At 38.3% G+C, this 12,111-nt stretch overlaps 1 protein-coding gene across 4 annotated transcripts in view; it reads left to right on the top strand.

The window, feature by feature from the left end:
* The window catches only part of RNF17 (ring finger protein 17), a 47,306-nt gene that overhangs the window by 15,453 nt on the left and 19,742 nt on the right, over nucleotides 1-12,111 (top strand). For all 4 annotated transcript variants that reach the window (XM_083436050.1, XM_083436048.1, XM_083436049.1 and 1 more), the window contains 11 exons: nucleotides 514-685; nucleotides 2,162-2,238; nucleotides 3,237-3,311; nucleotides 4,626-4,900; nucleotides 5,347-5,502; nucleotides 5,765-5,954; nucleotides 7,112-7,283; nucleotides 8,035-8,225; nucleotides 9,695-9,833; nucleotides 10,710-10,869; nucleotides 11,673-11,788. In XM_083436050.1, coding sequence (XP_083292176.1) covers nucleotides 514-685; nucleotides 2,162-2,238; nucleotides 3,237-3,311; nucleotides 4,626-4,900; nucleotides 5,347-5,502; nucleotides 5,765-5,954; nucleotides 7,112-7,283; nucleotides 8,035-8,225; nucleotides 9,695-9,833; nucleotides 10,710-10,869; nucleotides 11,673-11,788 — 1,723 coding nt within the window. The remainder of the gene's footprint in view (nucleotides 1-513; nucleotides 686-2,161; nucleotides 2,239-3,236; nucleotides 3,312-4,625; nucleotides 4,901-5,346; nucleotides 5,503-5,764; nucleotides 5,955-7,111; nucleotides 7,284-8,034; nucleotides 8,226-9,694; nucleotides 9,834-10,709; nucleotides 10,870-11,672; nucleotides 11,789-12,111) is intronic.

A 12,111-nucleotide genomic window follows, 5' to 3' on the forward strand; every position in this document is an offset into this window, starting at 1 on the left:
GACTCTAGGGTTGTGTGCTCATCTCACTCTAGAGGCCGGGAGCCAGCACTGTCCGCAGACACTTCTGGGTCATGTGGCCAGCGTGACGAAGCTGCTCTGGCGAACCGGCACCAGAGCAGCACACGGAAACGCCATTAACCTTCCCGCTATAAAGCGGTACCTATTTATCTACTTGCACTTAAGGGTGCTTTCAAACTGCTAGGTGGGCAGGAGCTGGGACTGAACGACAGGAGCTCACTCCGCCACAGGGATTTGAACCGCTGGCCATGCGATCGGCAAGTCCTAGGCGCTGAGGCTTTACTCACAGCACCACCCGCGTCCCTGTCTTAGTTGGTTATCACCCAGTAAATATAAATCTGGCGTTTTCTGTAGTTTGTAATTTTAATATCATCACCAAAACCTTATTTTTAACATGAGTACTGTATGTTTGTTTTGTATAGTTTACTATTCAGAGTTGTTATTTGCAACGTGATCAACTTTTTCTGAGGTCTGACTTTCTTTGTATTCAATTAGGAAAAGGAAACTGGAGACAGAACTGATAATGAACACCAGTTACTATATAACTGATATACATAGTGTTCAGTTATCGGTTATGCAGAAAATAAACAGTTTGGATGGAGCCATAAAAATGGCGAGGGAGATTAAAGCAACCCATTCCTTAAAGCCTTACCATAATTTAAATCAGGTAACTTATTATTAAATCATTTGATTCCTTAACTTTACTTCTGGGTATGTATGTATGTATGTATTTATTTACTTACTTATCTATTTGAAAGTTTTATATCCTATTTTCAGGAAACATATCTTTTCAAAGCAGTTCTCAGTAATACAACCACAATTTTCAACAACCAGATGATAACAGTGCATCTACTGCAGAGTTTGCAAGCATTGTTGGTCGCCCAACATTTTACATTAGCTTTTTTTTTAATCAATTAAGCAGATGAATTGAACTCATTTGCTTATTGTGGTAACTTGCAAGCCAGTGAAGTCTTCATATAGCTGACTGAAAACAAAAACAACATGTCTTTAATAATGAACTTTCTCCATTAGTCTTTAATTTCTCATGTCAGAGCTGTCAAGAGAAGATTCTTCCTCTTTGGCTTGGTTTTAATTTTTACTGAATTATTTTTTTACGGAAAGCATTGTCTTTTTGATGAAAAGTCACAGTAGTTTAGTGTGATAGAAGCATTCAAGGTAGGATCATTTGATTTAGGTCTGTAGCCTCAGCTAGTTTTTCAGTGTTCTTTCGGTTCCTTTATACCTAAAGCCACTGCACATTTTCATAGATCTTAAGAGCTTACCATTTTTGTCCCAACCCTTTCCATCCCTCTGAGAAGGCATGGCAGAAGCTGGATGTGCACAGAGCACTTAAAATACATATACAGTGGTACCTCGGATTACATACGCTTCAGGTTACATACTTTTCAGGTTACAGACTCCACTAACCCAGAAATAGTACCTCGGGTTAAGAACTTTGCTTCAGGATGAGAACAGAAATCGTGCGGTCATTATGAACAGACCTCCAGAATGAATTAAGTTCTTAACCCGAGGTACCACTGTAGACACATTTTAGGCATTCACCCCCTTTTACACCAGGTCCTCAAAGAAGTACAGTGGTACCTCGATTTATGAACAGCCCTGTTTACGAACAATTTGGTTTATGAACTCCACAAAGCCGGAAGTAGTGTTCCGGTTTGTGAACTTCACCTTGGTCTACAAACACACCGATGGTAGGAGGCCTCATTAGGGAAAGCGTGCCTTGGTTTAAGAATGGATTTGGTTTAAGAACGGACGAAAGGAACAGATTAAGTTCATAAACCGAGGTACCACTGTAGTTTAAAGGTTCATCCTAGCCAGTTCAAGACTTATTTCTCTACAGCGTATTAGGCCTGGCATCTGCCTTCACCTTTCCTAAGTCATGCTTGACCAGAGCAACGGCTACTTCTGCAGCCTTTCCACAATCATCCTTTCTGAAATCTTTAGGGCAGCAATGTGGGCACCAGCCAGGACTTGTTGTTTCCTTTGAAATTGTTTCCTTTGAAATCAAATGGGACATCACTAACTTCACACAAGCAGTAGCTCTCCAGCATTCAAGACCACGTTCAGCTCCCATTAGGTTCTATATTTTACTGTAAATTAAATTAGGATGTTCTTATTCTAGGTTCTCTGCAACTTAAAAATGACTTTGGAGGAAGAAGTCTTAAAACTAGATCGTCTGAAAAAAAGAGCACTTCCAAGGTAAACATTCATAGAATTACTTAGTGTGGATAGCAGAGTTACTGCACCTTTAAAAATATTGCCATACTGCACCTTTTTTAAAAAAAAACCATACTGATTTTGTAGAACTGATAAATAAAATTAAGAGTTGCATATACTTCACTTGACCGTTTGCAGGAGGTCTGGAGTTCAGCATGCTATATGGGGGATCTATCAGCCTGGTGCATTAGAAATGTTTTGGACTGCAAGTCTCATTAACTCCCAGTGAGCATGCGGACCGCCCCCTCCTCAGCCCTTAAATTGATGGCTTGATAACCGGAAAATGGGTGGTCCCCCTCCCATGTTAGTTGGCATGCGTAGATTAACTGAGTGGGAGTGTCTCTGCATGCACACACATGCACATGTACATACACTGGTGGCCACACCCACTGCTGGCATGCAGCTCCCAGAGGTTTGGCCAAAGGTGAATGTCGGTGGTTGAGCCAAAAAAAGGTTACCCACCATGCCTTATAGAGAACCTTCGCCTATATACCCCATCCTGGACTCTGGGAGCTTGGAGAGATGATCCCATCAGCTTTCCACCTTTTAGGGAGTAAGTTCTACTTATGCACAGGGCAAGTCATTCTCGGTAGCATCAGTTAATCTGTAAAATAGATATGCTTGGCAGTCACCACAACACTACCAATTTTGGCATTTCACTGGATGCTTTAAAACATTTTTTAAAAGCCAACCGGGAAGGATTTTAGAGCAGGAGTTTCTTAAATGGTTTTTACTGTTAACGCTTTTTATTGCTGTATTTACTTGTGGCATACATGGTGGTGGTTATCATGTGTTTTTGTTTTTTGGGAGTAATTCTGATCGTGGGTTTTTGCAGTTTAAACCTGATTGTGATCTTGAGGCATTAACATAAAATTGTGCTATGAATGTAGTAAATAGATTTATGGTGTTACAAAATTGCTGTTGTCCTGAATGAATTATTGTGGTTGCAAACAATTGAACCTCCTGTATATCTAATACAGGTTTCACATGGACTCTGAAAAGATTGCCCCCATGTTAGAAAACCTGGGGAATTTTTTTCCTGATACACCTAACATGTAAGTACTTCTGTTGTGGTGTTAGCTTTCCTATATATATAAAAATGGCACCTGCAGGTTTATCAATTTTCTCGGCATTCATCATTGTGCGTCATCTGGTACTTCAGTAATATGGGATATTTTTTATTTGCAAATGTGCTGGGGTAGAAGCTAAGCAGTTTACCTAGAAACAATACAGAAATGAACTGGAGAGTAGTGCTCAAATAGTTCTGAGGTTCTGATCATGAATAGGATTTTTGATAGCTTGGATATAATCAGAAAACCTTATGACTTTTGTAGTCATGAGTGATAAAATTGCTGAGTTGCTATGTAGTGCAAAAATAATAATTAAAAGCCTAGGACTGGCTTACTAATAATACGCCATGTTTTAGGATGCTGATTTTCCAAGGTTGTGTACAAGTAATATCAGTGCATTAAAAAAACCAAAAAACAGTAAGTAATAATATACAGCAAATCAAAATGATACCTTTTACTAGTCATTTAGTAGTAGATAGCCCTGTGATGGTGGGGAAGACATCCTAGCTGGAGCAGGCTATAGAAACTTACACATGCCAACAAGTAGATCTTAAGATATAACCTAATATCTGGAAAATTAAAACCTCTTTCTGATCCTAGCAGCTGCATTATCTTATGTGACAAGCAGGGTGGTGAGTTATCCCGCATAAAAGTTCCAAAATGTCCCATTAATATATTGAAAATACACTTTGGGAATGAAATATTTTTAATATCTGTGGAAGAGTAGTCATCTTGGGTGTTTTAACTTAACACTGAATACTAATAAGCAATGCTTATCTTTACAAATCACTGGAAATCACATTTTTTCATCCAATTTAAATTCATTTTAATCATATGAGAAATGTCTCTCAGAATCCAAATAACCTCTGAGTACCAACAAAATGAGCAGTCAGCACACGAAGTAGCATTCATTCAGATTCATTCAGTAATTGTATACCCTGAAATTCTACCCAAACTATTAATTATTTTTATTAATTTAAGGTGGTGGTGGTGATGATGATGTAGTTTCAGGTCTCAACACATGCAAAACTAGTTTAAATTATTTTGGTTCATGAACAAAACTGTAAATATCCCTTTTCTATCTGACTGCACATGCCAATGGTTCCAACATCAATATAGAAAAAGGGCAGCCCTGTCTTGTACTCCTCTCCAAACCTAAAGGATCTGAAATATTAATGGGTGTTACATGTGCATCTTGAAACCCTATAGGCACTTTATTATTTCTACGAGTGTTTGCTCTTCCATGTTAGTGATGGCTACTGTTTAAGATATGTTTTCTGAACAATTTTGTCAACCTAGGTGCAGTTTTGAAGGCAGCCTTCTAAAACTGAGCAATATGGAGGAGGAATTCAGAACTGATGTTCCATCTCATATAAGTGTAAACCTTGAACCGCTTGTTGAAGACATTGGCACAGTTGCTCTTCTGCCAGAATCTGATGCATGTCTTGAAGGAAATTATACCCACCTCCAAGAAATGACACTTCCATTCACTCAGAAATGCATTTCTGCTTTACCTCAGACAGCATCCACTCCAGATGTCATAATTGAAGAAATCATTGAAGATGATCAAGAAAGTGAGTAGAACTTTCCAACCGGTTGCCAGAGTTGTGTGGCTAATTCCCTTTGTTTTTAAAACAACATTCTTACAAGTACATAGCAACCTGCTCTTGGTGCATTGTTTTTCTTACAAAGGCTGCAGCTGGAAGGGATCTACCAATCAATCAATACTTTATTAATGAAATCAGTTATTACATTATTGATTTCATTAATAACGTACTGATTGATTAAGTGAAGAAGCATATTTTAAAGGCATGCTTGCACATTCATTGGTGTGTTCAAATCATTTCTCAGAAATGAGCACCAAATCATTTCAGAATGTGCATGTCACCCTTTCTGTAACAATACAAACTTATTAATTTGTACTGTCTCAAAATGTTGTTTTTCAGTAGTGTTCATAAATGTTCCCTATGATCTTCCTTCACTGTTACATTACCTTTCTTACCCACTCTGTACCACACAGATGCTCCAGAATTAGTTTTTGTCAGCAGTGTTCTAAATCCTTGCCACTTCTATGTTCGAAAAGTTTCACAGAAGAAAGCAGCTGTTCGTTTGGAAAAAACTCTGAGGCAATTCTGCAATCATAAAAGGTCCTACCCTAGTGACATTTTGGAACTAGGTAACAACACTTCTCAAATCTTTTGACTAATAATGTTTATATAATTTCAAAGTTTTGTTTTTTTATTCCAGTGAGGGGGATATATATTGTGGGTTTTACTAAGTAACTTTTTAATATTGTAGAGTAGAGGTCTGCAGTCATTTGGAAATCAGTCTCTTGAGGATACCACCCCAAATTGGCTGCTGTGATAGACTGCCTAATCTCAAATGTTCCTCTCAATGAGAATATTTTGCAACAAATTGTGTACTGAAACTTATTTCAGGTTCAAGAATCTATGTTAAAAGCAAGGAACATGGAATGTGGTGTCGTGGAAAAATCATTGAACTGATGCCATTGCAGAAGACAAACGAGCTGAAGCCCCGCGGCCCAACAAAGTACAAAATTTGTGATATAGCAATGATGAAAATATTCCTTGTGGACTTTGGGCATATTGAAGCTTTGATTATTTCAAGGTATGCTTTTTTGCCTTTATTTGCCGTACGGTGGTTTTGCCATATTGCTTTCTAGTGGCAATGTATAAGGTGCACCAGTTTCTAGTGATGAAAAGGAGAGTGGATTTAAAGCCTCATTACCATTTCATTTGTTCATTGCCTTATGAAGGAGAATCTCAAGACAACCTGCTGTAAAAACAATCTTCATAAGGCAGGAATGAACAACAATAAGAGTGCATAATTTGCTCAGTTAATTGCTGATGTGATTCAAATAGTGTTCAGGCATTAAATATAAAAAAATCACAAGCTAGCTATCTGTTAACTGCATGTGGTGATGTCAATTTTGCATGTAGGTCCTCCGTGAACATGTGATTCTTCTACATCCATTCATGGTAGATGGATTATGTAATCTGGGTCTGTGCATAGAATCCGGTTCTTCCTCCCCCACCCAATTATTGATTAAAATATTTTAACTAGGGCCAGACCACCATAAAGCCAGGTATAGGGGAATTTTACAAATCGACCTTCCTGCCTTCTTCATGTAGGCCCCAGTTCATATTCCAGATTGGGTGGTCCCATGCCTGTCAGTTTGCCACGCACAAATGATATCATGGTTTCTGCTTGTTTAGGGGACATGTATGCAGAACTACATTGGTGTGTAATGAGAGGAAATTGCAGATCCCCACTCCAATGACTCCAGGATGAGTTCATTGGCTTCCCTTGGTTCTGACGTTTCCAAATTGTTTTTAACTTCATGTACAACATACTGCAGTAGTCTTAACCTAGGGGTTATCAGTTGTATGAGCCACCCAACAGCTTGATTATTTTGCACATGGAAAACCTCGGGTTCAATTCCTGAACATCTCGCGGGTTATTACAGAGCTCTGTCCCATCATCTGATCCATTTAACTGAAGAGCCGTTGTCAGAGTAGATTATAGTTGGAGCTGGTCTAAAACAACTTACTATAAAACTATCTTAATTAGAGCAGATAGGAAATATTTTGCTGATTTGCTTTTTATCATCTCTTTTGAATAATACAGTTCAGTTGTTTCCAGTAAAGCATCTATTAAACAGAAAACTTGTTAGACTTAAAAAATCTGCCTATTGACGTTGAAGCATTTTATTCCAAGCTTATATTGAGAAATAATATTTGTTATCTTCTCTTTCTGCCATCAAGCGTACCAAATAACATTGGCATTAATCCAGAACATATCACTCTAGAATATATAGTGACTGAAGACTTTTGCTTGGTTGTGAAGAAACCTGACATACATATAGAGGCACAACTTAGTGGTATAAATCATTTAGCACTACAGTGCTCCCTGAAGGACATTGTTCCCAAAGATTCAGTAAGTAGGAACTATATTGTCTGGACTTCTGCATTCTTAGAGAAGTTAGATAATCTTTTTTTTAAGAAACAATTGAATGTTCATATTCTGACTTTTCCTGATTGAGATGGCTTTCCCTTCCTTCGTAATGATGTAATTCTTGTATTGTACTCAATAAAGATAATAACCTAATGTGCCTAACTTTTTAGAACAGTGGTCAGCAAACCTTTTCAGCAGGGGGCCGGTCCACTGTCCCTCAGACCTTGTGGGGGGGCCAGACTATATTTTGGGGAGGGGAAAATGAACGAATTCCTATGCCCCACAAATAACCCAAAGATGCATTTTAAATAAAAGGACACATTCTACTCATGTAAAAACATGCTGATTCCCGGACTGTCCACAGGCTGGATTTAGAAGGCGATTGGGCCAGATCCGGCCCCCGGGCCTTAGTTTGCCTACCCATGTTTTAGAAGATTTAACCTTTTTTCTACACAGATCATTCCTATTTGTGATTGCACAGAATACCCATTCAAAGAACAGTTATGAGTAAACATTGCTAGTTCAATTTGAAAAAATTAATTGGTGTGGTATGGTGTGTAAATTATTATTTTAAAAGTCTTGATGTGTTTGGATGCCATGCAATGTACATAACAGTGTGGTTAAGTCCTGAGTTTTGTTACATATTGGGTATTTATTAGTTCTTGGTACTGTACTTAAATCTTAAAGTCTGCAGGTGGATAGGATTCTGAACTTTTCTCTCCCCCTGCAATAGGCTGAAGGTTGGAGCAGAAAAGCAAGGACAGAATTTTTGAAAATGGTAAAAAACAAAGCTGTTCTAATGAAAGTCTTCAGAGAAGAGGATGGTGTGCTTATTGTTGATCTGATGAAACCGCCAGCAAACAAAATAAGTAGTGACATGCCTGTATCTCTCAGAGATGCTTTAGTTTTTATGGACTTGGCAAGGTATATGCAATACAAAGCATTTCAGAGTTAAGAGATAAAATAGGGTTATTTTTTAAAACGTACAGTACTTAATTAAAATTAATTCTTCTTGAAATCACGTAATACACTAGGCGTGTGTGATTATGTGTTGGGGTAGGTTATGTCTGCTATAAAGTCTAGATTAAAATAACATCTTATTTTTCTCTGCTCCTGGCATGACTAGCTACAAATGCTTAATTACTAAAATTCTAGATGGTTCTCTCCAGTTGGGCTTTCAGCCACTTTACTTTTCACATTCGGTCTGAATACTAAAGGCATTAGGGAGCCAAGGTTAGACTGTATTCCTTTATAACAGAGAGCAGGAATTGGCCACAAATTGACTAAAGCCCGCTAACTGTTAAATACCACTAACCTATTTTTTTTAAAAAAAGATGTGGTGTAGTGAGGGTGAGAATGGAGAATCATAGAATTGTGGTACTGGAAAGGGACCTAAAGTCAGTTTTCGCCATTTTTCCATCATCCTGTTTCCCTTAATCTGTTCAGTTTATTTCCCCACCTTCCAGAGTGGATAAATGTCTTATGATTCAATTTTTTTATTTTAAGATGTAAATGCTATGTTTTTCTTAAGATACAGTAATATGAAATCTGGATATAAGCATGTTAGCTTATAAGCATGTTAGTTTATATCTTTAAACTGATCAGTGCCTCTACCAGAGACATGGAATTGAAGGAGGCGTCTCTGTGTAAATGAAGACTCAGTCTGATCCTTCCCAGTATCTGCATATCCTACTCTACCTGCCAAATAATGGCATTTCATTTCCATCTCATGAAATAAACTGCTTGGGCTTGCCCAGTAACTTTCAGACCTTGTTCCTACTTACTGGTCATGGGCATTTCGTTTTTGTTTGTTGATTTGTTCTTGTGAAGCTGCAGTTGGGCGAAGGCAAAGCAGAAAAGGGCAACACTAGAAAGTCAGGAAAGAGGAAACTGTCGGCTGTGCGTGTTCCTATATTGTCATACTTTGCCTGCAGTCTTACACACAAATACCGTATTTTTCCGTCAATAAGACGCCCACATGTACAAGACGACCTCTATTTTTTAACCCCAAATTAAGAAAATGCACTATGCGCTATCCATGTATAAGACGACCTCTTATTTTAAAGTTCAAAAATTTAGGAAAAAATACAGTCGTATACAAGGGGAAATGCAATATGTCTTGCGCCTTCTCAAATGTGTTTCAAATGCAGGTCATTAAATTGGTTCTGTGGAATTCAGTGGAAGCCAGTGCTTTTTTTCAAGGGGTGATTTCAAGGGTACACAGTATCGGCACCTCTTTTTTTTCTTTTTGTTAAAAAATGTGGCACTTACTGTAACAACTTCATCGTGAGTACTGGCACCTATTTTTCTAGAAAAAGACAGTGGTGGGGGCCATAGAAAACTTCCTCTTGTGGCTGACTTCAGCAGTTCATTCTAGATTCTTACTTTACTAGGTTTCGTGCTGAAGTTTCTGATCAACCTGAAAACATCGAATTCCTGCAGTACTGGGCACCTGCGATACCAGAGGAAAATACAGAAGTCACCATTGTTGTTAGTTATATTACTAGCCCAGGTGATTTCTACATTCAGCTGGTAAGTATTATTCAGTAAATTTAATTTTTGTGTTGACATTATTGAAAAATGCTTCCTGAGATTTGGTATGATATGATTTGATTTGTTATTAATTGGAATATTATTAATGGAAAATTGATAAAAATTATTTTACAAAAAGAAAAGAAATGCTTCCTGAAATGCTATACACTTTCTATTTTGGAACATAAAAAGATAAGTTTATTGCTGGAAATTGGGAGTAGTATGTTTTTCAAGTTACCATTTCAGATGTATAAAATACATTAATAGATCTTTTTCTGGTGCTTGTTTTACATACAGATCACTCAGAACCTAAATGGGGATTATGTTCCAGGGACATGAAGCCACAGTTGCCTTAGGAACTACCCCTGCATGAGTAATCTTCCTTTCCGGAGCCAGCACACTAAAGGAATCTTCACCACCACCATCCTGAAGCAAGGCAGATACTTTTTTAGCTCTCTGCCTTGCTTTTATTGGGCGCTGAGAGGTTCTTGTGAGACGTTATGGGGCTGATGAGCCCATGCGAGATCCTCCCAAAGCCCAGTAAGCAAGGCAGAGAGCTTAAAAACTCTTGCCGTGCCAGAAAAACTCGGCATGGAAAGAGCTTAAGAGCTCTCCACCTTGCATGCGATTAATTTGCAATGTCAACTGAGCAAGTCTCCCTTATCAGCTGCCTTTTCTCAGCTATCTGATATGCATCTTCACACATCAGTCTGGCTTCAGTGTGTCATGTGCTACTTTCCCCCATTTCTTCAGCAGATGTAAAATCGAGTTCTTTAGGTACAGAGTGCGTCAGTTTGACTTTCTGTGTGATGTAACATTTAGTAAGAGTGTGTTGACTACAATCCATAGTGATTAATACTGTTTCTGTTGCATTAGGTAGAAGACGGTCCAGAATTTGCAGCTTTTCTGAGCAAAGTTGAGGAAGTATATAAAAATGACAGCAGAGTTGGCTTGGAAATTCTCTGTCCGGTCCAGGGTCAACCATGCATAGCAAAATTCGAAGAGGATGGAGTTTGGTACAGGGCACAGGTTGTTGGTACGTAACTGTAGTATTAAGTTAGAGGACTTTTGTTTTGACGCTTCCCCCACCCCCAATCAAATCACCTCTATATTTTCAAGACACCTATTTAATTCATTTTCTGTTTTAAATGAATGCGGGTTTTTCCCATTTCATTCTCCCACTGTGATTTCTTTTTCTTATGTCCAAGTAATACACCCATCTTTCCTACAATGAATCAGGGTTTAATAGCCACATGGCTCGACTTTTCTAGTTTGTGCTAAACCATAGGTAGGTTGAAGTTGCAGCAAAAACAGGCAAACGATGGTTCACAGTTGAGCTCCAAATGAGAATCTGAAACCCACTTCAAAATTTAGGTTTTAATTCTGATCTGTGGGGCAAGTGTTAAACCGTGGTTTGCCATTTCGGATATGGGGTGCCGTAACTTGTTCATTAACATGCTACCGTTCTTAGTTTTTTAATATAACGTACAAAACCATAGATATTTTTTATTGAAAAAGAGGCTAATGAATTCTCTTTGTTTAATAACGTAAAAGAGCATCTGACTCTTGTGTGTTGATATTGCCATTATTAAAAATTGCCATGCATCCAGTATTTGATGGGTGGTTTTGTAGGAAGTAATGTTGATTTCAAAGTTTGTGTGTGGAGCTCAGAGGGCATTACATATATCTGCAGTAACATCGCTCTCCTTAATGCTGCACCTCAATCACCGAGGTACGGCTGGACTGAGACTGTTACTGTTGTAGGTGTACACAAATGTTTCCTATAATTTTATAATGTCCACGTATCATTGATTCCTAACCGCATAATGTTTTCTAAAGGATTGCCAGGCCACCAAGAAGTTGAGGTTAAATATGTTGACTTTGGGAACACTGCTAAAATAAATGTGCAAGACATGCGTAAAATCAAAGATGAGTTTTTAGCCCTCCCAGCAAAGGTAAGTTAGAACTGCATCCCGCATGAGGTAAATCTAAATATGCAGAATGCCGTGTATTCCTGACAAAGCACCTTCTACGCAGCTTGGAGTTCAGTTCCTAATGCTTGTGAATTATCTCCTCTTATAAAGTGTAATTCTGTGTCCACTAAATTCTAACAATATGATAAATGTAATAGATAGAAGTGAGCCGTGTGTCAAGCTTTTCTCTAAGAATCTCTCTCCCCTCCAACGCATGCAGAGCCAAAGAAATTTGCACACGAGTGACATGTTTTAAGAGCAGGGCCAAGTTGCTGTTGTGCGAAAGGTAGGCACCCTGTGTCTCA

This window comes from Podarcis tiliguerta (assembly GCF_965153285.1).
Source record: "Podarcis tiliguerta genome assembly, chromosome: 4".
Lineage (NCBI taxonomy): Eukaryota > Metazoa > Chordata > Lepidosauria > Squamata > Lacertidae > Podarcis > Podarcis tiliguerta.